Source organism: Pipistrellus kuhlii, unplaced genomic scaffold, assembly GCF_014108245.1.
Source record: "Pipistrellus kuhlii isolate mPipKuh1 unplaced genomic scaffold, mPipKuh1.p scaffold_m20_p_57, whole genome shotgun sequence".
In the NCBI taxonomy this organism is placed as follows: Eukaryota; Metazoa; Chordata; class Mammalia; order Chiroptera; family Vespertilionidae; genus Pipistrellus; species Pipistrellus kuhlii.
In genome coordinates, this window is record NW_023425559.1 from 1,431,819 (window position 1) to 1,454,051 (window position 22,233).

The following is a 22,233-nucleotide window of genomic DNA, read 5'->3' on the forward strand; positions in this document are numbered from 1 at the left end:
GCCACCGCCAGCGTGGCCTGCCCCGCCCGTCTCCCCTCGCCGGGGGCGCACGGTCGGGCATGCGCATGGGCACGTGCCCCCCACCCCCAGCCTCCCTCCCGCTGCCTGTGCCCGCCTGGCCCGGGGTCCAGGCCTCGCCCGCGCGTCCCCGTGTTGACGTGTGCGCCCGTGTCTGTCCCCAGGCTCCCCGTGGAGGATTTCAGCCTGGACTCGTCCCTGTCTCAGTAAGTGTCCGCAGGGGAGGGGCTGCGGGGGACGGATCGGCCCCCGGGGGTCTCCGCCGAGCGCCCGCCCCGCACGGTGGGTGCTGCTGCGTCTGGCGTGGGGCTGAGGCCGGACGGCACCCCTGGTCCAGACCGGCCTGGGCCTGGCGTGGCCAGCGGGCCCCGAGGCCTCCGAGGTGCCCAGGCCGCCCCGCCAGGTCTGTGGGTTTGGGTTAGGGTTAGGGTCAGAGGGGGCGCGAGAGGATGAGTGAGTGAGAACGGACACGTAGGAAGGGCCCGCTTTGCCTCTGCCCTCTCCCGCCTCCCCCCCCGTGTGGGCACCCCCACCTCCCGTTCCAGGGACGCTGGCTGTGTGGTCTCTGGGGGCCCGGACTCCCTGCCCAGTGCTTCCCTGGCTCCCGTCCTGTGAGTGTGGCCGCCACGGGCCCTGGAGCCACGGCTGGGCCACCGTCACCCGCCTCCCACAGCCCCTGGTGGGCATCGGCCACTCGCTGGTCTGTGGCTCAGGGGCCGCCTCTTCTGGGCGGGGGGTGTGGCTGGCGTTGGGTCGGACAGGACGGAATCGGCCCTGATTCCGGCACCATCGGAGCTGACGGGTGCAGCCCCCGGCCACATGCACGGGTGATCGATCTCATCTACCTCCACCGGAAGCTGTTAGCCAGGCCTGAGGGGGCGCCCAAGAGGCAGAGAGGGACCATAGACCCCTGCCAGGCCCCCCACGGCCGGGGAAGGCCGCCCGTCCCTGCCCGTCCCTGGGCCCGGCCGGTGCCCCCAGGCCCGGAGCTGGTCCTGGACCTGCCGTCGGCGCTGTGAGCCTGGTGAGCCGGCAGCTCCTCGGCGTCCTCTGTGCCGGCAGGGCTGGCCCGGCACCGACAGGATTGGGCTGAGCCGTGCCCTTGGCCAAACGTGGGAGTTTGTGACTTACTCTTTGTGGTGGAGCTGGAGGCGGAGGCGGCCACAGCTCATGAAATATTGAAGGAAGAGGGACGCTGTGTGAAGGTCGAGGGGATCCTGCCGCCGCCGAGGCCTCGGGGTCCGCCCAGAGGGGGTCCCAGCCCAGAGGGGGTCCCAGCCCAGAGGGGGGGGTCCCAGCCCAGAGGGGGTCCCAGCCCAAGGCGAGGGGCAGGGGTCAGCCAGCATTCACCCCGCTGTTCTGGGGGTGGGGCAGGGGGCCTGGGAGCAGACACATCGGGCACGGCTAGTCCTGGCTGGCAGCCCTGACCCCCCAGGGCCCGGCAGGGGAGCCCGTGCAGGGGTGGGCTATGTGGGAGTGGGGTGGGAAGGGGCTGGGGCGGCCCTGGCAGGAGGCAGGGGCGGCCAGTGCAGCTTCCCGGTCTGCCTCGGTGTCCCAGCTCTGGGCTCAGCAGACGTGGAGGGGCCAGGACGGCTGGGGAGCGTGGCTGGGAGGCCTGGGGGGCTCCGCTCTGAGGCTGGGCTGTGCGGGGGGCGGGGGGAGAATGCGTCGGGCTGGGTGTCCCGGGCGGGTGGTCCCCAGGAACACAGGCTGGGCTGTGGGGCATGCGCCCCACCCTCGCCGACAGGCTGTCTTAGCCTTGACTTCAGAGAGGAGGGCGTTTGACTGGCTCCCCCAGACCCTCAGGGCCTCCATGCCCGGCTCCTGGCGGCACCCACAGAGGGTGGGGTTCAGGGGTTCAGAGCTGGGAGGGGGGGGGCTCCCAGGAAGGAGGGAGGGTGCAGGGGGGTGCCCTGGCCTCTGGCTCTGAGTTGGGACCCCACTGGCCTATGGGAGACTGTCCTGCTGTCCCCACCCCAGGAGCCCCGAGTGTGGCCGGGGGACCCCCTTGCACCAGGACCTGAGGGGGCCGGGCCCCTGCCACCCGGTCCTCCGCCCTGGAGCCCTGTGACCAGCCGTGGCCCCTGTGGCCCGGCTCCACCTCCAGGGCCCGTGGGCAGCGTGGCTCTGTTCCCACGTGTGGCCGTGGCCGTGGCCGTGGCCGTGGCCGTGGCCGTGACGTGGGACTGGTGCTGCCTCACCTGCACAGCTGCCCCCCCCCCGAGGGAGGCTGGTGCAGCCTCGTCCTGGGGTGACACCCATGCTGGCTGTGGGTTCCTGGGCTGGTCCTGCGTGGGCTGCAGACGGCCTGTGACGTGGGGGGCGGCGGTGCCAGCGCAGAGCAGGTTGCCCACCCAGCACCCGGGTGCTGGCCTCTCGGGGTGTGTGCTCCCCACATCCCGGGGGAAGCTCAGGGCCTCCGTGCGCCCGCCCCCGCTCAGGGCCGCCCCGGCCGTCCCACCTGCTGTCCGTCATCTGGGGGCGGTCAGGCCCTCACCAGGCCAGCAGGACGGCGGTGTCTCACCACCTGCAGGACTGACGTTGTCAAGGAGACCAGACAGTCTCCCTCCTCTACATCTGACTCATCCTCCTGGGCTGCGGGGGTGGGGGGTGATTCCAGGTCGCTGGGAGGGGCTGGGGTGTCTGGGGATCGGCTGGGGGTGCAGGTGAGCCCGAGGGACGGGCCCACCTCCCCGACATTCCTGCTGGTGCAGCAAGCCTCCAGGCCTGGCCGCCGGGACCACCAGCAAAGCAGCTGCCAGCGGCTTCTAGAACGTTCTGCGTCGATGATGTGACGTGTTGGGAGCCTGCGCCACGGGCACGGGGCACGTGGAGTCCCGGTGGCTGGCCGTGACCGTGAGGCTGGGCCGGAAGCGGTGCCTCCGGGAGCCTGGGGCACCGGGTGTGAGGCCCGTGGCAGGTCTGCTGGGGCCTCCCCTCCGAGGTGGAGGCACTGGCCCCGCTGCGGTCCGTCCGTCCGTCCGTCTTCTGGGCTCCTCCAGGGCGGGAGAAGCCGGTGCGTGGGGCTGTGGCCGCCCCGGCTGAGCCCTCGCCCCCTCCCGCCCGCAGGGTCCAGGTGGAGTTCTATGTCAACGAGAACACGTTCAAGGAGCGGCTGAAGCTGTTCTTCATCAAGAACCAGCGGTCCAGTGAGTGTGTGCGGGGAGGGGGTCCCGGGGAGGGGTCCAGCTATGCAGGGGCCTGGCGGGGGCTGGCGGGGGGGGGGTGGGGGGAGCCCAGGGGCGTGGGCTCCACGCCACCTTCCATGCAGCAGGACCTGGGCCTGGAGCCTGTGGGGACCCAGCTGAGCCCCGTATGGGCCATGGCCGCCAGGGAGCCAGCCCAGCCTCCTCCCTTCCCTACCCTGGGGGCCCCTGGGCCCCTCAGTGCGGCCCCCACTCCTCTGAGGCTCTGTCTCAGCCTTCCTGGGCAGGGCTGGGCCTCTGGACCCTCCTGGGGTGCAGGGCAGGGTGCAGGGGTCAGCCCGAGTCCGGCCATGGGTGTGCTCCCCAGCCCCCCCATCCTGCCCATGGAGGGTGCGGCACGGGCACCCGGCTCCTCCGGGGGCCGCCCGCCCCGTCCAGGGTGCAGAGCGGGGAGCAGTAGCCGGGGGACCCCGGTGGTCGGGGACCCTGACACCCCACTCTGGCCGCCCCCTGCAGGCCTGAGGATCCGGCTGTTCAACTTCTCCCTGAAGCTGCTCACGTGTCTCCTCTACATCGTGCGCGTCCTGCTGGACGACCCGGCCCTGGGCATCGGCTGGTGGGTGGCCGTGGGCTGGGCCGCCGCGGGGGCAGAGGCGGTGGGCGTGGCCGGCGGACGCCCTCCGTCCGGGGCCGAGGGGCATGTCGCCCGCGCCCCTGGCCCCTCACCGAGTGGGCATTGGGTTGGGAGGGTCGTCGTCCGGAGCAACAGGGCGAGCCTCCTGCGGTCAGCGCTGTGGGCCGAGCTCTCTGTCTCATGGCTGCTGCCTGGCCCTGCCTGTGCCTCCGCCTCCAGGAAGGCCCCCGGAGTTCCCCCTGCCACCTGTGCGCACACCAGGCCCGTCCAGCGGCCTCTGAGTCTGGCTCTCCCTGGCACCCCTCTCTCATCCCCTGGGGGTGGGGGTGTCCTCTTAGTTTTGCCTGCCCTTCTGAGATGCAGGGGTGTGGCGGGGTGGGGGGAGGGTACCCCGTGCTCCAGGTGCCCTCAGGGCCGGGGCGTGGCCAGCCAGCTCTGTCTCCACAGCTGGGGCTGCCCCAAGGAGAACTACACCTTCAACGAGTCGTCCCCCACCATCAACTGGTGAGTGCTGGCCGGGGCCGGGCGGCCGGGCAGGGAGGGGCGTGGGGGGGGGGGAAGGTGCGGGCGGGGGGAGGGGGAGGGTGCGGGCCGAGGGGGGGGTAGGAAGGGGGAGGGGGAGGGCGGGCGGGCGGAGAGGGTGCGGGCCGGGGGGAGGGGGTGGCCGGAGGCTTGGTGGCCCAGGCTGCTGGACGTGCCCAGCCTCAGCTCGGGGCCCCGGGGCTCCCTGAGCCCGGGTCAGCATGGCGGCGGGCAGGACTGGGGTGTTCCTGAAGGCACCCCGAGGGGCCCGGGAGCAGTGGGAGAGCCAGGGGTCCCCACAGCACCCTGCCTGCCCCTGAGCCGCTGGCGGGGGCGAGGGGAGAACCTGTGAGCGATGCTCTGAGCCAGGGAGCAGGTGCCCGTCGGCAGCGCCAGGGGGTCCCTGAGGGGCCGAGTCCCAGGCGTGGCCACCGGAGGGGGCCCTTCTCCCGCCGCCCCCCACACTGAGGAGGGCTCCCGGCCCTCGGCTCCTGCCTGGGGGCGCCCGGTGCTCCGGCCCCCACGGCCGCCCCCGGGCCCCGCGCCGTCCTGCAGCCTTGGCGGGAGTGCGTCCGGGGCGGGAGAGGAGGGCGGGCCCCAGGCTGCCCGCCCCCACCACGCAGGCGGAGCCCCCTCTCCGAGGGCCCGGCTGGACGCCCCCAGTCACCTCTCTCCCCCCAGGGCGCCCATCCTGTGGGTGGAGCGGAAGATGGCCCTGTGGGTGACCCAGGTGAGTGGGAGGGGCGCGGCCCCCCCAGCCGGCCCCGCCCCCGCTAAGCGCCCCCTCCCCCAGGTCGTCGTGGCCACAATCAGCTTCCTGGAGACCATGCTGCTCATTTACCTCAGCTACAAGGTGCGTGCCGCCCCCCTTCCCCCTGGCCCTTAACCTATACCTCCTACCCCGCACTGACCTCTGACCCTCCAGCCTCACCCTGACCTCTGACCCCAACCTTACCCTGACCTCTGACCCCAAACCTCACCCTGACCTCTGACCCTCTAACCTTACTCTGACCTCTGACTCTACCCACCCTGACCTCTGGCTGATCTCTCTTCACCCCACCCAGACCTCTGACCCCTGATCTCTGGCTGGTCTTTCCCCAGCTCACCTTGACCTCTAACCCCTACCCCGCCCTGTCCTTTGGCTGTTCTCTCCCCACCTTGCCCTGACCTCTGGTGGTCTCTTCACCCTGACCTCTGACCTCTGACCTCTGGCTGATCTCTCCCCACCCTGCCCACCCGGCTCCCAGGGCAACATCTGGGAGCAGATCTTCCGCGTGTCCTTCGTCCTGGAGATGATCAACACGCTGCCCTTCATCATCACGGTGGGTGAGCTGCCGGAGCCGGCCGCCCCCCCCCCGGGGCCCCGCCCCACACCAGCCCCGCCCCCTGACCCCCGCCCCCTGACCCCCGACCCCCTGACGGCTCCCGCAGATCTTCTGGGCGCCGCTGCGGAACCTCTTCATTCCCGTGTTCCTCAACTGCTGGCTGGCCAAGCACGCGCTGGAGAACATGATCGTGAGCTGCCCCAAGCTGCCGTCCCGCACCCAGAGACCCGCCCTTCCCGCCCGGGGGCGGGCTGGGGGCGAGAAGGTGCCAGGGGCGGCGGGCACGGCCAGGACCGCCGGCCCAGCCCCCGGGCCACCAGCAGGCCCTCGCGGAGGGCCCAGGCGGGTGCACGCCGCGAAGTGCCAGCGCCCGCTGTGCCCCCTCACGCCAGGCCCTGGCCGCCCCCCCGCCCCCGTGCTAACTGTAAACGGGCGCCCCCGCGCCCGCCCACAGAACGACTTCCACCGCGCCATCCTGCGGACGCAGTCGGCCATGTTCAACCAGGTCCTGATCCTCTTCTGCACGCTGCTGTGCCTGGTCTTCACCGGGTGAGCCACCGCCCCTCCTGGGCAGGGCCGGGCCCGGGCGGGAGGCCTGGGGGGCGATGGCGGAGGACGGGGCCGCAGGAGGCGGCTCAGTGCTGGGACTGGCCCCTTGGGTTCAGCTGGGAGCAAGGCGGGGCACCCGGCACCTCACGTCTGCCTGGCGCTGGTGAGGCCGGTCGGGGGGCCCCTCCCTCCCGGCGGCCTGTCCGCCATGCACCCAGGGTGGGTCCCCAGCCCGGTGCCCGCTGCCCCGTGTGTGTGCTGACGCCCAGGCCCTGCGTCGGCACCTCTTGGGGGCGGCCCTGGGAGGGACCGTCCAGCTCCGAGCCGCACTGGGTCTGAGCACCCCACTCTGTCCTCCTGGTGGGGACGAGGCCCCGAGAGGGGGGGAGGCCCCCTTGCCCAGGCCCACCCTCCGCCATGCGGCTCTGCGTCCACACCTGGTGCGTTGTGCAGGGTCTCGGGGAGCCACCTGGCAGAGGGGTCCTGGCGTCTCTGGGTGCGGCTCTGGGTGCGGCAGGCCCGTGGGCGGGCAGAGCTGCGCTGGGCTCCGGGCCAGGCCCCGCCCCCCTGACCCGCCCGCGCCGGCAGGACCTGCGGCATCCAGCACCTGGAGCGGGCGGGCGAGAACCTGTCGCTGCTGACCTCCTTCTACTTCTGCATCGTCACCTTCTCCACCGTGGGCTATGGCGACGTGACGCCCAAGATCTGGCCGTCCCAGCTGCTGGTGGTCATCATGATCTGCGTGGCCCTCGTGGTGCTGCCGCTGCAGGTGGGCCCCCCGGGGCGGGCGGGGGTGCGGGGCAGCGAGGCTGGGTGGTCCTGCTGCAGGTGAGCTCCCTCCAGGGGCGGGAGAGCCGGGATGTGAGGTCCTCAGTGTGGAGAGCGAGGGCTGCCCTGTGCTCTTCCCCCGGGACCCGGGCTGCGTGGGGGCGGGGCGGGCAGAGCGTCCGAGGCTGGGAGGCAGGCGCCGTTGCCGGTGCAGCAGCAGCCGTGGGACTGCGTGAGGCATGCCTGCCCGTGCCGGCGCGTCCCCATCACACCCGTCACCGAGGCCCATCGGGAGAGGGCCGTCTCTGACAGCACCGTCCCCCGGAGCCGGGCCCTGTGCCCCCGGGCCTCTCGGGCCCCCCCAGGCCCCCGGCGCTCACCGGCTCCCCCCGCAGTGCGAGGAGCTGGTGTACCTGTGGATGGAGCGGCAGAAGTCAGGGGGCAACTACAGCCGGCACCGGGCGCAGACGGAGAAGCACGTGGTGCTGTGCGTGAGCTCCCTCAAGATCGACCTGCTCATGGACTTCCTGAACGAGTTCTACGCCCACCCCCGGCTCCAGGTGCGCCCGCCGGCCCACGTGGGGGCGGCTGGGGGAGCAGGGCAGCCGGCGAGGCGGGGCTGGGGGGCCGGGCTGACCCCGTGCCCAGGCCCCACGCTGGGGAGGGGGCAGGGGGACCGGGGGGCGGCCGGCAGGGTGGGGCTGGGGGGCCGGGCTGACCCCGTGCCCAGGCCCCACACTGAGGGTGGGGCGGCTGGGGGAGCAGGGCAGCCGGCAGGGTGGGGCTGGGGGGCTGGCGGGGCCAGGCTGACCCCTTGCCCGGGGCCTCACACTGGGGGGGTCTGGGGAACCGGGGGCGGCCGGCAGGGTGGGGCTGGGGGGCCGGGCTGACCCGTGCCCGTGCCCACACCCCCGCCCGCAGGACTACTATGTGGTCATCCTGTGCCCCACGGACATGGACATCCAGGTGCGCCGCGTCCTGCAGATCCCCCTCTGGGCCCAGCGCGTCATCTACCTCCAGGGCTCGGCCCTCAAGGACCAGGACCTCATGCGAGCCAAGTGAGCCCCACGCCCGGCCCGGGACCGTCCCCTCAGGGCCCGGGAGGGGCTCGGAGGGGATGGGAGGGGGGGCAGGGGGGAGGTGGACCTGGTTACAGGTCACCCCAGGAGGGGACAGGCTGGTGGTCGGGGTTCAGTGTCCCCCCAGCCCCACCTGGGTTAGTGGGGCACAGAGGAGGGGCCCCCGCAGTCAGGGCCCCCGGCAGGTCCTTAGCACAGGGAGGTGGGTTCTCGGCGGGGCCCGCCCCTCCCAGCCCCGCCGGAGCCCCCATGGCCGGCCGGGCGGGCGGGCGGCCGTGCGGCGGGTGGGCCAGCTCAGGCGTCTGCCCCGCAGGATGGACAACGGTGAGGCCTGCTTCATCCTCAGCAGCCGGAACGAGGTGGACCGCACGGCAGCGGTGAGTGCCCCGCCCCCGTCCCCGCCCGGCCGCCGCCCGGCGCTGACCGCCCCCTCCCGGCCCCCAGGACCACCAGACCATCCTGCGGGCCTGGGCAGTCAAGGACTTCGCCCCCAACTGCCCCCTCTACGTGCAGATCCTCAAGCCCGAGAACAAGTTCCACGTCAAGTTCGCCGGTACCGACGGGGGGGGCCAGGGGGGGCGCCGTGGGCACCGGGCAGCTGCTCCTCCTGGGACGGAGGAGGGAGGGGGCTGGGGGATCCGAGCCGCAGCTGGGGGCCCAGGGCGGGGAGGGCAGTGAGGGCAGGAGCCCAGGGCGGGGGCAGTGAGGGCAGGAGCCCAGGGCGGGGGCAGTGAGGGCAGGAGCCCAGGGCGGGGGGGCAGTGAGGGCAGGAGCCCAGGGCGGGGAGGGCAGTGAGGGCAGGAGCCCAGGGCGGGGGCAGTGAGGGCAGTGAGGGCAGTGAGGTCAGGAGTCCAGGGCAGGGAGGCAGGTGTGCTGCTGAGCACCCCCGTGGGTGTCTGGGGGGCGCCTGGGGGACACAGCGGGGATCGGGGCGCAGTGCGGGCTGGGGGCGTCCACCGACCGTCCCGCCCGCAGACCACGTGGTGTGTGAGGAGGAGTGCAAGTACGCCATGCTGGCCCTGAACTGCATCTGCCCGGCCACGTCCACCCTCATCACGCTGCTGGTGCACACGTCCCGTGGCCAGTGAGTGCCCCCGGAGACCGGGGCGGGGGCTGTGATGGAGAGGGACCGGGCAGCGGCAGGGGTCTCCTCTCAGGCGGTGCTGTGGGGAGATCACAGCTGAGGACGCCAGGCCGCTCAGGACAAAAGTGCTGGGGACCCTGAGCGGCCAGGTTGGGGAGGGGGGATGCCTGGGGACTGCTGGGGGCTCCAGGCTGGGCCCCTCGAGGGCAGGAGGGTGCGGTGGCTGCAGGGGCGGGCGTAGCGGCCAGGAGAACTGCATTTGGACCCAGTACCGCTGGCAGGGCCTGGCTTTGGGGCAAAGCTGTTTGGGTCACAGTACCTGGTGGGGAGGTGGTGGCGGGGGGGATCCCAGCTGAGCCGGACAGAGCAGGCTGCTGTCCTTTCTTTGGGGAGACCAGACTGAGGTCCCCCTGATAGGGATCTGAGCAGCCCTGGGTCCGGGCCCAGGCAGGGCAGGAGGACGCGGCCTGGACCCGGAGACATCTCGGGGTCCCCTAAAAACCCGTGTGTACGGCTTTACAAAGTCAGCCGGGTGACCCCGCAGGCTCCGGGGCCAGCCAGGCAGGAGGGGTCAGTCAGGCCGGCCGCGCTGCGGTGGAGGGGCTGGCCAGGTCTCCCGCCCCTGCAGGGAGGGCCAGGAGTCCCCGGAGCAGTGGCAGCGCATGTACGGGCGCTGCTCCGGCAACGAGGTGTACCACGTGCGCATGGGCGACAGCAAGTTCTTCCGGGAGTACCAGGGCAAGAGCTTCACCTACGCAGCCTTCCACGCGCACAAGAAGTAGGCTCCGGGGGTGGGGTGGGGGCCCTGTGTCTGTGGGTCCCGGCAGGGCGGGGCTGGCGGTCAGAGTCTGCATCTGGCCTGGGTCCACCCCCCATGGCCTCCACTTCTGACCTTGGGTCATCGGTCAAGTGCGAGGGGAGGGGCCCCACACCCGAGGGGAGGGCCCCAAACCCCGGCCTCCAAGGTCCTGGCCCTGCAGAGTGGACTGGAGGCAGGCCGCTGGGTGGGGCCTCTTCAAGCCCCGCCCCCTGCATGGTATTGGTGGAAGCCAACAAGCCCCGCCCCCTGTATGGTATTGGTGGGAGCCGACAAGCCCCGCCCCCTGCACATCATTGGTGGACCCCGTTGGGCCACGCCCCTGTGTGGCGTTGATTGGGCCACGCCCCAGGCGCGGTGGCCGGGCCCACGAGCCGCGCCCTCCCCAGGTACGGCGTGTGCCTCATCGGGCTGAAGCGCGAGGACAACAAGAGCATCCTGCTGAACCCCGGGCCCCGGCACTCGCTGGCCGCCTCCGACACCTGCTTCTACATCAACATCACCAAGGAGGAGAACTCGGCCTTCACCTTCCGGCAGGAGGAGGCGGGCCGCGGCCTGGGGGCGCCCGGGCGCGGCCAGGCCTCCTCGCGCCTGCCCGTGCACAGCATCATCGCCTCCGTGGGTGAGCTCGGGCCCGGCCCCCATCCGGCCCCGCCCGGCCCCCCGCTCTTCCAGCCTGGGCCTCCGGGAGCATGGCCGTCCAGGGGCACCCCTGCCGCCCCAGGGCCTTCTCTGGTCGGTGTCCGACGTCTGTGGGGCGGAGGCCACCCTGCACCGGCCCGTGGCCCCTTGTAAGGAGGGAGAAAACGGCTCAGGCCCAGACCCCCCTGGGGTGGCGCAGGTGGGCGTGACCCTGGTTCCCGGGCCAGGCTGTGTCCACCTCCTGGGGAGACCGCTGCCCCCTGCAGAGCCCGGGGGTGGGGGGCGTGCCAGCCGAGTCGTCCCTCTGTCCCAGGGACAGTGGCCATGGACTTCCAGAACACAGAGTGCCAGCCGGCCCAGGGCGACGGGGGCAGCAAGCTGGCGCTGCCCTTGGAGAACGGCTCCGGCAGCCGGCGGCCCAGCATCGCGCCCGTCATGGAGCTGGCCGACAGCTCCGCCCTGCTGCCCTGCGACCTGCTGAGCGACCAGTCGGAGGACGAGGCGATGCCCTCGGAGGACGAGGGGCTGTCGGTGGTGGAGTGAGTGAGGCTGTGAGGCCGCGGTGCCCGGAAGAGGCGGCAGCAGAGGGGCCACGGGGCTAGGAGGGGTGGCTGTCCTGTGTCTCCGCGGTCGCCGATCGGTGGTCCGCGGACCGAGCTCCAGAAGGCTGGTGACCGCTGCTGTGTCGCACCCCGTCCTCCCCCGCGCGCTCCGAATCCTGGCTCCCCAGCAGAGCCACCGGGACCCGACACCCGTCACCACGCCCGGCCCCCTCGGGGGGCTCCGCGGTGCGGTCTGCGGAGGCCACAGACCGGAACCTGGGCCCTCGGTGAGGTTCCGTCCAGGCCTGGCTGCTGGCCCAGCTGCCGTCCTGCCTGCTGTCCGTCTGTCCTCAGCTCGGCCACTGGCCGGGGTCCGGCAGCCTGAACGTCCGTCCGTCCCAGCCGGGCCCTGGCCGTGGCCACGCCCAGTCCTGGAGGACGCTGCCCGGCCGGTGGGGGCAGAGCCGGTGCCTCGGGGAGCGGTGGCCGGGCTGCCCTCAGGCCCGGCCGTGGGTCTGGCGCTCTGGGTGGTCGCTGCTGCCGGCCGGGAGGGTGCGGGGAGCTGGTGCCCGGGGCAGGGGCAGGCCTCGCTGAGGCGCCCGTGTCCACCAGGTACGTGAAGGGGTACCCCCCCAACTCGCCCTACATCGGCAGCTCGCCCACCCTGTGCCACCTGCTGCCCGAGAAGGCCCCCTTCTGCTGCCTGCGGCTGGACAAGGTAGGCCCGGCCGGCCGCACGGGCGTCACCGCGGCGACCTTGACCCCTCACCCCGGCCCGCGCCCTGCTGCTCATTCCCGTGGCCCTCCCGTCCCTGCTGCACGCCCCTGTCCACCCAGAGGCGGGTCTTCCCAGGTGGCAGCTCACACGCCAAGTCCGGACCTGTGTCCGGCCCAGGAGCCGACCTCCAAACGCGTGTGCGCCGAGGCCCTCGGGTCCTCGCTGGCCCCGGGGGTTCGGGGGGTCCCGGGAGCCTGGCCCGGCCGCGGGTCAGCGCCGCCCCCTCCCCAGGGCTGCAAGCACAACAGCTACGAGGACGCCAAGGCCTACGGCTTCAAGAACAAGCTGATCATCGTGTCGGCGGAGACGGCGGGCAACGGGCTGTACAACTTCATTGTGCCCCTGAGGGCCTACTACCGCTCCCGCCGGGAGCTCAACCCCATCGTGCTGCTGCTGGACAACAGGTAGGCCCGCGGGCCAGCCAGGAGGGGGCGGCGGAGGGCACCGCCCTGGGAGAGCACGGCTGCCCGCAGCCGCCCGGCCCCCCCCAGCCGCCCGGCTCCCCCCAGCCGCCCGGCTCCCCCCAGCACACGGCCCCCCCCAGCCGCCCTGCTCCCCCCCAGCTGCCCAGCTCCCCCACCACCACCCCAGCTTCCCCCCCAGCCGCCCGGCTCCCCCCAGCACACGGCCCTCCCCAGCGCACGGCCCCCCCCCAGCGCACGGCCCCCCCCAGGGCACGGCTCCCCCCAGGGCACGGCCCCCCCAGCACACGGCCCCCCCCAGCGCACGGCCTCCCCCAGGGCACGGCCCCCCCCAGCGCACGGCCCCCCCGCCGCCCGGCCCCCCCCCAGCCGCCCGGCCCCCCCCAGCCGCCCGGCTCCCCCCAGGGAACGGCCCCCCCAGCTGCCCGGCTCCTCCCACCACCACCCCGGCTCCTCCCCCCAGCACCCCGGCTCCCCACCCAGCCACGCGGCTCCCCCCCAGCTGCCCAGCTCCCCCACCACCACCCCAGCTTCCCCCCCAGCCGCCGGCTCCCACCTGCAGCCGCCTGGCTCTTTCCCAGCCACCTGGCTCCCCTCCCAGTGTCCCAGCTCCCACTGGCTCGGGCTCTCACACCCTCAGCCCCTCGATAACTGTCCGTTTTATCTCATGTTCCGTGCCTCCCCCTCCCCCCATACACACGTGAGCCCCAGGAACCCCCCAGAAGCCGGGCAGCCCGGAGCCCGGTCCACTCTGTCGTCCGGCCTGGGCAAGCCCCCAGCTCTCCCCAGGCCTCGGTTTCCCCGAAGAGAAAGGAACAGCCCACTGGCCTCCAGAGGCCCCGGCCCCCAGGAGCCCTGCCTGTCAGTCCTGCCCCCCAGGACGGCTCCGCAGGACCTGCTGTCCCCCAGGCCCGACCACCACTTCCTGGAGGCCATCTGCTGCTTCCCCATGGTGTACTACATGGAGGGCTCCATGGACAAGTGAGGCTGGGCCCTGCCCTCCCCGCCCCTGCCCTCCCTCCCCTCCCCGCCCCTGCCCTCCCCTGCCCTCCCCTCCCTCCCCGCCCCGCCCCGCCCCTCCCCGCCCCTCCCTGCCCCCCCTGCCCGCCCCACCCCTGCCCTCCCCTCCCCTGCCCTCCCTCCCCGCCCCTCCCTGCCCTCCCCGCCCCTGCCCTCCCCTCCCCTGCCCTCCCTCCCCGCCCCTCCCCTCCCCGCCCCTCCCTGCCCTCCCCTCCCCTCCCTGCCCCTCCCCGGGTGGGAGGCAGAGGGGCCAGGTGCACGGGCGTTCTGACGCGCGTGGCCTCAGCCTGGACAGCCTGCTGCAGTGCGGCATCATCTACGCCGACAACCTGGTGGTGGTGGACAAGGAGAGCACCATGAGCGCCGAGGAGGACTACATGGCCGACGCCAAGACCATCGTCAACGTGCAGACCATGTTCCGGTGAGGCCGCGCGCTGCAGGGGGCGGCCTGCCCGCCGGGCCGGGCCCCGGGCCCCGAGCCCTCCGGCCGCCCTGCTGAGCGCCTCCCCCACAGCCTCTTCCCCAGCCTCAGCATCACCACGGAGCTCACGCACCCTTCCAACATGCGGTTCATGCAGTTCCGCGCCAAGGACAGCTACTCGCTGGCTCTCTCCAAACTGGAGAAGGTGAGGCCCTGCCGCCCGCCGTCGCTGAGCCACTGGGGGGGGTGACGGCCGGCGTCACTGCCCCAGGCCCCCTTCTCCCACGGCCCCACCTTCGCTCCGAGCTGGGGCCCCCATGTGACCGGCGGGACACGGAGCTGGTGCTTGCTCACGCACACGCGTGCATACCACCCACCGCGCACGGGCGCACACCCCACACGCCTGCACACGCGTGTGCCCTGGGCGGAGGGCCCAGCCCCCTGAGCCGCCCTTCCCCGCAGAGGGAGCGGGAGAACGGCTCCAACCTGGCCTTCATGTTCCGCCTGCCGTTCGCCGCCGGCCGCGTCTTCAGCATCAGCATGCTGGACACGCTGCTGTACCAGGTCAGCGGGGCGGGGAGGGGGGGGAGAGGGAGGGGCCCGCAGCCACTCTCCCGGCCCCTGAGTTCCGCCAGCGTCCTCCCCTCTGAGGGACCCGCCTCCCCGGTGCCCCGGCCCTGCCCAGCCCCGGGGACTCACTCCCAGGCCCCTCTGACCGTCTGCCCCGGTGAACCAGGGACGAGCCAGGCAGCCTCCGCGCGGTTGGCTGGCCGAGCCCTCGGGACGGGCCCCGGGGCTGGGGGCCTGCGGGCGTGTTGGGGTCGGGGGCCCGGGTGGGGGCGCTGCGGCCTCACCTCGCCCCCCCTCCCCCAGTCCTTCGTGAAGGACTACATGATCTCCATCACCAGGCTGCTGCTGGGGCTGGACACCACGCCCGGCTCCGGCTACCTCTGCGCCGTGAGTGACGGGGCCAGGGGTACCCAGGCGGCACAGGGTCAGGCCCCCTTGCCCCCCGCTCAGCCCCCCCTCACTCCCCCCCCACTCAGCCCCCCCTCGCTCAGCCCCCCCTTCCCCCCCCCCGCTCAGGCGCCTCCCCCCCTCCGCTCAGCTGTCCCCCCGCTCAGCCGCCCCAGCTCAGCCGCCCCCGCCCCCATGCTCAGCTGTGCCCTCGCTCAGGCGCCCCCCCCCCCGCGCTCAGCTGTGCCCCCGCTCAGGCGCCCCCCCCCCGCTCAGCTGTCCCCCCGCTCAGCCCCCCCCCTGCTCAGCTGTGCCCCCGCTCAGGCGCCCCCCCCTCCAGATGAAGATCACGGAGGCTGACCTGTGGATTGGCACCTACGGCCGCCTCTTCCAGAAGCTCTGCTCCTCCAGTGCCGAGATCCCCATCGGCGTCTACCGCACCCAGAGCCACCTCTTCCCCACGGAGGTGGGTGCGCGGGACCCGGGGGACCCCGAGCCGGACAGCACGCCTCCAAGCTCAGCGTCTCCGCTGGCGTTTGGGGGTCCAGCCCGGGGGCCTCTGCATGGGGTACCTGGGGGGGCTGTGCCTCCCCAGAACAGCAGTGGGCGAGGGGGAGGGCGGAGTTGGGGGGAGAGCACCCCCAGGCACCCAGGCTCCCGTTTCCTTTGCAGCCCCACGACCTCCGAGTCCAGGTGAGCAGCCCCCTTGGGCGTACCCCCGAGGCGCCTGCCGTCGGCGGAGTCCGGCCTGAGCCGACCCACCGGCGGCCAGACCTGCTGGCCCTGGCGGTGCAGGCCCCGGGCAGCGCCACAAGCTGGTCCTGACGTGTGGCCACGGAGCAGCCCTGAGCTCAGGCGTCCCCCTCCTGTGCCGACGGGGAAACCGAGGCCCAGGGAGGGGAGCCCGGGCCGCCGAGCCACATGTGCCACCTGCACATCACGCCGTGGCCCCAAGCCCAGGGACCGCCCGCCCTGCCCCAGCCCCAGCCCTCTGCCTCTGAAGGTGCTGGCCGGGTGGGGGTCCCCACATCATCCAGAGTCCCATGCACCCACTGAGCCCCACACACAGGCCCTGTGCTTCCCAGTCTACCATGCTCTGGTTTCTCCTGCCCCACAAAGTGGAGAAACTGAGGCACAGAGAGGCGGGGCCCCCTGGCACCGAGGCCCAGAGGTGAGGGAGCTGACGGCGGACAGGCCTGCAGGGGGCTCAGCCTCACGCCCCCAGACAGAGAGGAAGGCACCGTCCCTGGGCCCTGCGGTCCCCACAGGAGGCTGGGATTGTGCTCCCATCAGCCAGCTGGCTCCCCAGCCGTGCCCACCCCCCGGCCCTACACCCCCGCCCTGGGCTCCCCGTCCCTCCCAGCCTCACACCCCCGCCCCCCGCCCCCCGGGCCCCCTCCCCGGTCCCCGCTCTCCAGCTCTCACTGCCCCTCGGCAGTCCCAGGTCTCGGTGAGCATGGAGGACTGCGAGGACACGCAGGAAGTGAAGGGGCCCTGGGGCGGCCGGGCGGGGGCCGGCAGCAGCACCCACGGCCGGCACCCGGCGGGCGGCGACCCGGCCGAGCACCCGCTGCTGCGGCGCAAGAGCCTGCAGTGGGCCCGGCGGCTGAGCCGCAGGAGCTCCAGGCAGGGCGCCCGGGCGGCCGCCGAGAGCATCAGCCAGCAGCGCCTCAGCCTGTCCCGGCGCTCCGAGCGGCAGGAGCTGTCCGAGCTGGTCAAGAACCGCATGAAGCACCTGGGGCTGCCCACCACGGGCTACGGTAAGCCCAGTGCCCGCCCGCCCGCCGGCCGCCCGCTCCAGGCCCCGCGGCCGGTCAGAGCCCTCGGCGGGAGGCCACGCCGCTGTCACTGGTGCCGCGGCCCAGACAGAGGGCGGATCCCGCCCGCGGGGCCTCGCCGGCAACGAAGGGGCAGCAGCCAGGAGGCCGCAGGAGGGAGGCCAGGCTGGGCGCCCGGAAAGCCTCGGGCACAGGATGGGGCGGGGACCGGCTGTCAGACGCACAGGCTGTCAGCGCGGCAGGGGCCTCGGAGCCGCGAGGAGAACAGGGACGGGCAGGGCACCGTCGGCCGGAGCGCGGCAGCAGGACCCTCGGCCGTGGCCCCGTGGGACCCACGGCTGTTCCCACGGCTCAGCCCCCCTTCGCCGCCCGGGCCCCCCTTCTCTGCAGCTCGTTTGGGGGGACGTTTGTGAGCGTCACCGAGATCGGCCCCACTGGCTCAGGAGCCCGTCCCCTCCCCCCTCCGGGGACGCTGCCTCTGGTGACGGGGCCGAGGCCCGGCTCCCGCCCGCCGCTCCGGGCCGTCCGGCCGCCGCTGCGTCGGCTTCCGTCGGGGCCTCCGCACTGCTCGGCCGGCGCTGCCCGCTCCCCTGCTTCCTGCCGCCCGCCTCCTGGGCCAGCCCACGAGCCCTTCCCCCGGGATCCGCCGGCTGGGCTCGTCCACGTCGCCCAGGGCGCACGAGGGCCAGGCTGTCCTCAGCCCTGGGCCTGTGGGGAGCGAGGCCGGGGTCTGGGGTCAGGGGCCCTCGGGGCCTTCGCAGCCCTGCCCCACTCGCAGCCGCAGCGGGCCTGTCCCCTCTGCTGTGCCTGCCCGGCTGGCAGCGTCCCCCCTCCCGGGAGCAGTGATGCCGGGGGGCGTGGTGCTCACGGCCGTGGGGAGCCGCCACCCCGACCCCGGCCCTGTGACCCCGACCCGGCCTCGCCCACGGAGCCGGCAGAGGAGCCGACGTCCACTCGGTCCCATCGCTTCCCAGGCGGCCGGCTCCCGTGTGCAGCCGGCTGCCCTCCCCGCTGAGCCGGGCCTGCTGCTTGCTGACCTCTCTCTCTCTGTCTCTGTCTGTCCCTCTTCCTGTGTGTTCCGTAGAGGATGTAGCAAATTTAACAGCCAGTGATGTCATGAATCGGGTAAACCTGGGATATTTGCAAGGTAATTCTGCTCCGGCAGACGGACGTACGGACGGACGGGCCGCCTCCTCGGGCACGCCCACCTCTGCAGAGGGCGGCCTGGCGGCCAGCAGGGGGCGAGGCCACCGGGAGGGTCCCTGCAGGGGCCTCGCGCTCCCAGGCACCCAGGCAGGGGCCTCGGCAGCCCTCCGCCCCCGCGGGGGCCGCTGGGACCCGCTCCGGGGTCCTGGTCGGTCTGTCCCTGTTCTTGTCTGAGCGTCAGGTTGCACTGACCTCGAGGGCAGTCTCCTGGCCTGCAGCTGCCCCCGGACCACCGAGTTCCCCAGGTCTCTGTGGGAAGCACCCAGATGGATGGTCCCAGGCCAGGGTCCCGCCATCGTGGTGGACGTGGTGAGGCCTGGAAGGGGGGCCGGACCCCCCCCCCCAGACCCTGTGGGCCGCCCGAGCAGGCGGAGGCTGACCTCCGGCCCCGAGACCCCGGCCACAGCCTCGCCGTCCAGTCCCCTTCCTTCCTGGGGACTCCCGTGGCCCTGGGCGCCCCTCCGTCCAGGGTGCAGGAGCTGACAGGCCAGGGACGCAGCCTCCGGGCTCCGGGCTCCGGGCTCCGGGCTCCGGGCTCCGGGCTCCGGGCTCCGGGCCGGCATTGGCACCACAGGCCGCGTGCTTTTCCTCATGCCATGCTGATGCGCCCCGAGGTGGGGGGGCAGCTGCAGGCGGGGGGGCAGCTGCAGGCGGGGGGGGCAGCTGCAGGCTGGGGGTGCAGCTGCAGGCGGGGGGTGCAGCTGCAGGCCGGGGTGGGCAGCTGCAGGCCGGGGGGCAGCTGCAGGCCGGGGGGGGGCAGCTGCAGGCGGGGGGGCAGCTGCAGGCCGGGGGGGCAGCTGCAGGCCGGGGGGCAGCTGCAGGCCGGGGGGGCAGCTGCAGGCCGGGGGGGGCAGCTGCAGGCGGGGGGGCAGCTGCAGGCCGGGGGGGGCAGCTGCAGGCCGGGGGGGGCAGCTGCAGGCGGGGGGGCAGCTGCAGGCCGGGGGGCAGCTGCAGGCCGGGGGGCAGCTGCAGGCCGGGGGAGCAGCTGCAGGCCGGGGGGGCAGCTGCAGGCCGGGGGGGGCAGCTGCAGGCCGGGGGGGGCAGCTGCAGGCGGGGGGGCAGCTGCAGGCCGGGGGGGGCAGCTGCAGGCCGGGGGGCAGCTGCAGGCCGGGGGGGGCAGCTGCAGGCCAGTGTCGCTCCCACAAACGGGGCTGACGACCCCCCTGCCCCCGCTTCCTGCCGGGGCTCCCTGCTGTGGCCGCCCTGCAGGGTCACTGGGGGTCACCAGGTGGTGTTTCCTGAGCCCCCGCCCCCCGTGTGGGCCTGAGGGGTGCTCGGGCCGGGAGCAGCTCCTGGCCCAGCCTTCAGCACAGACACCCACTTGGCACCGGGCCGCGCCCGCCCCAGGGCCCAGGCCTAGGATTTCGGGAAGAGAGTGTGGCTGTTGGGCAAAGGGACTGGAGGCTGGTACCCGGTGATCCCCCAAGGGCCCTACATGTGTCAGCCGAGGTCCCCCGTGCCCCCGTCCCCCGCCCCGGGAGCCGCTGAGCTGGATCCGCCTGGGGCTCGGACCCTCACGCTGCAGGCTCCAGTTTACACTGCAGCCCGTCCCCTCATCCGGTCCGTCCCCTCGCCCGGAGTCCGGCCTGTCCACCGTGCACTCCTGCCGGAAGGGGGGGCAAGGCCACCAGGGCAGGCCGTTCTGGGGAGGAGGTGCCCTCAGACGCCCCCGGTGGGCAAATGCGGCCACAGCCATGCAGGGGACTCGGGCTCCACCTGGTTGGGGCCCTCCACCCCCCAACCCCCTGTGTGTGTGGCCAGGAGACCCCTGTGAGGTGATGGTGTTCCTCTGGAGCCCAGCCTCACCCTGCGGCCCCACCTACAGCCACCCGGGAGTGGGGCGCCAATGGTGCCCCCACAGGCCCTGCGTGAGCCAAGGGGTCCCACTGGGCTGGCGGTCGCGGGAGCCGGTGGGGCTGCAGGAGGAGCTCAGAGCAGGAGGAGCAGGGCCCTGGGGGCTGGACAAGCCCAGGACTGGGTCACGTGTGCACAGGTGTGCAGAGGCATGTGGTGTGTGCAAGTGTCCACAGTGTGTGCAGGGGCAGGTGTGTGTGCACGTGTGCTCGGTGCCTGCTGGGGCTGCCCCATCTGTGAGACGCTGGCTGCTCTGGCTGAGCAAGCGGCTGGGTGTGGGCAGGAGCCGGTGCCGCTGCCCCTCAGGGCCAACCCCTGTGCCGGCTGGGACCGGGGATGGTGTCCAGGGGGGACCCCTGTGCCGGCTGGGGCCGGGGACGGTGTCCATGGGAGGCCCCTGTGCCGGCTGGGGCCGGGGCCGGCGTCTATGGGAGGCTCCTGTGCCGGCTGGGGCCGGGGATGGTGTCCAGGGGGACCCCTGTGCCGGCTGGGACCGGGGCCGGTGTCTATGGGAGGCCCCTGTGCCGGCTGGGGCCTGGGCCGGTGCCCATGGGGGACCCCTGTGCCGGCTGGGGCCTGGGCCGGTGCCCATGGGGGACCCCTGTGCCGGCTGGGGCCTGGGCCGGTGCCCATGGGGGACCCCTGTGCCGGCTGGGGCCTGGGCCGGTGCCCATGGGGGACCCCTGTGCCGGCTGGGTCCTGGGCCGGTGTCTATGGGAGGCCCCTGTGCCGGCTGGGGCCGGGGATGGTGTCCAGGGGGACCCCTGTGCCAGCTGGGGCCGGGGACGGTGTCTATGGGGGACCCCTATGCCGGCTGGAGCCGGGGACGGTGTCCGGGGGGAACCCTGTGCCAGCTTTGCCTGCTGGGGGCCGGGGACGGTGTCCATCAGTAGGAACCCCTGTGCCTGCTGGGGGCCAGAGTCCATCAGGCGGACCCCTGTGCTGGCTGGGTGATGGTGTCCATGGGGGACCCCTGTGCCGGCTGGGGCCAGGGACGGTGTCCAGGGGGGGCCCCTGTGCTGGCTGGGTGATGGTGTCCATGGGGGACCCCTGTGCCGGCTGGGGCCGGGGACGGTGTCCAGGGGGGACCCCTGTGCCGGCTGGGGCCGGGGCCGGTGCCCAGGGGGACAGTCCTGGCTGAGTTGCCAGGCTGAGGCTCGGGCGGGATGGCCGGGAAGGCTGGGGGGCTTCCGTGCTGGCAGAGGCTGGCTCCTCCGGGCCGAGGGGTGACGGCCGTGGGGCCCTGTCTCCCCTGCAGACGAGATGAACGACCAGCAGAACACCCTCTCCTACGTCCTCATCAACCCACCGCCCGACACGAGGCTGGAGCCCAACGACATTGTGTGAGTGCCCGTCCCTCCACGCCGGGCACCCGGCCGGCACGCTGGCCGCCGCCTCCATCAGGGGCGGCGCTGACCCAGGCCCCGCCCCCCGCAGGTACCTCATCCGCTGCGACCCCCTGGCTCACGTGCCCAGCGGCGCCCAGAGCCGGCACAACAGCTGCAGCCACAGGCTGGCCTCCTGCAGCCCCGAGACGCGTGACGAGACGCAGCTCTGAGCCGGGCCCGCCCGCCGGCACGCGGACGATGCATGAGCGGCACCTTCTGCCCAGGGCTGGCCGCCCGCCTGCCCGCCGGGGCTCGCCAGAGCCGGCAGAGGAGGCCTCCTGGCCGGGGGAGACCGGCGGGAAGCCTTTTTAACGTTTTTACGAAGCTCACGGTCCGTGTCTGCACGAACGTGCCACGCGGCTGTGACCGCGTGTGGTGCGGGGCGCGAGCTGCAGACGCCGCCCTCCACGCTCACTCGCAGGAGGGAGAGCCGCCGCCCACCGAGCCCGTCCTCACGCTCTCCCCCGAGGGCCCCTGGTCTCGGGCACAAGGAACAAGGGCCCAGGTCACGGGCGGAGCGCCAGCCCCTGCAGCCCGGAGCCCCGTCCACAGGAAACAAGCACAGGGGCCCCGGATCCACCGGGAGACAGCGTGTTGGATGCGTGGAGGGAGGTGGGGTCCCCAGGAGACCCCCCAGAAGGGCCCAGGACTCATCAGGCTCTCGCAGCCGAGACGGGGGCGAGGGAAGAGGCGTCTCACACGGACTCTGCAGCGCCCCCCCCCCGCGGGCACCGGGTGGACCCCCCCCCCCCCCCCCCCGCTCGATGCCCTTTAATCCTAATCTGAAGCACAACCGGCCGAATCAGGCCTTCTCTCCGAGGGCGGGCCCTGGGTGCCCGCCTGCCAGGTGCCCCGAGGCTCCCCGTGACTGCGACGGACAGGTTTGCAGGGTCCGTGCCGGAACCTTCCATTAAACGATGCTTTCTGCAAACACAAGCCTGGTTGTCCGGCTCCCCGGTGGTTCACGCTCCAGGCCTGGTCTCCCCTCCCAGCTGCCCCGCTGGAAGTTAGAGACACCTGCTCTGGCTCCACCCGCCCAGGACCGCAGGGACGCCCCCCCCCCCCCAGCACACGCCCCTGGCCGGGTCCCGGAGCAGGAGGCAGGGCCCATGAGGTCCCGGCAGCCGGGCAGCGAGGCAGGGGAACGAAGGGCTCCCTGGCCAGCCCAGGGGTGGGCACAGGGACCGGGCACTGCCCGCAGCTGTGTGCTGGGTGCAGCCTGTTTGGACAGGGCTGCCTGGGGGGATGTGCGGGCCACCGGCACCCAGGTTCTGCTCAGGGTG

At 73.5% G+C, this 22,233-nt stretch overlaps 1 protein-coding gene across 11 annotated transcripts in view; it reads left to right on the forward strand.

Annotated features, from left to right (window-relative positions):
• The window catches only part of KCNT1 (potassium sodium-activated channel subfamily T member 1), a 34,030-nt gene extending 12,149 nt beyond the window's left edge, over positions 1-21,881 (forward strand). For 2 of the 11 annotated variants that reach the window (XM_036416814.2, XM_036416805.2), the window contains exons 2-32: positions 183-224; positions 3,088-3,167; positions 3,681-3,780; positions 4,246-4,302; positions 5,002-5,050; positions 5,114-5,173; positions 5,568-5,642; positions 5,752-5,835; positions 6,100-6,194; positions 6,783-6,963; positions 7,358-7,522; positions 7,884-8,020; positions 8,355-8,418; positions 8,486-8,594; positions 9,017-9,125; positions 9,754-9,903; positions 10,332-10,564; positions 10,898-11,123; positions 11,739-11,844; positions 12,136-12,308; positions 13,236-13,307; positions 13,633-13,767; positions 13,861-13,972; positions 14,230-14,331; positions 14,641-14,724; positions 15,065-15,190; positions 15,397-15,417; positions 16,163-16,484; positions 17,587-17,649; positions 20,821-20,905; positions 21,000-21,881. In XM_036416814.2, the coding sequence (XP_036272707.1) occupies positions 183-224; positions 3,088-3,167; positions 3,681-3,780; positions 4,246-4,302; positions 5,002-5,050; positions 5,114-5,173; positions 5,568-5,642; positions 5,752-5,835; positions 6,100-6,194; positions 6,783-6,963; positions 7,358-7,522; positions 7,884-8,020; positions 8,355-8,418; positions 8,486-8,594; positions 9,017-9,125; positions 9,754-9,903; positions 10,332-10,564; positions 10,898-11,123; positions 11,739-11,844; positions 12,136-12,308; positions 13,236-13,307; positions 13,633-13,767; positions 13,861-13,972; positions 14,230-14,331; positions 14,641-14,724; positions 15,065-15,190; positions 15,397-15,417; positions 16,163-16,484; positions 17,587-17,649; positions 20,821-20,905; positions 21,000-21,120 (3,538 nt within the window). In that variant the 3' untranslated portion in view covers positions 21,121-21,881. The remainder of the gene's footprint in view (positions 1-182; positions 225-3,087; positions 3,168-3,680; positions 3,781-4,245; positions 4,303-5,001; positions 5,051-5,113; positions 5,174-5,567; positions 5,643-5,751; positions 5,836-6,099; positions 6,195-6,782; positions 6,964-7,357; positions 7,523-7,883; positions 8,021-8,354; positions 8,419-8,485; positions 8,595-9,016; positions 9,126-9,753; positions 9,904-10,331; positions 10,565-10,897; positions 11,124-11,738; positions 11,845-12,135; positions 12,309-13,235; positions 13,308-13,632; positions 13,768-13,860; positions 13,973-14,229; positions 14,332-14,640; positions 14,725-15,064; positions 15,191-15,396; positions 15,418-16,162; positions 16,485-17,586; positions 17,650-20,820; positions 20,906-20,999) is intronic. The other 9 variants (XM_036416811.2, XM_036416807.2, XM_045573862.1 and 6 more) reach the window with 8 other exon arrangements.
• Positions 21,882-22,233: the final 352 nt, after the last annotated feature.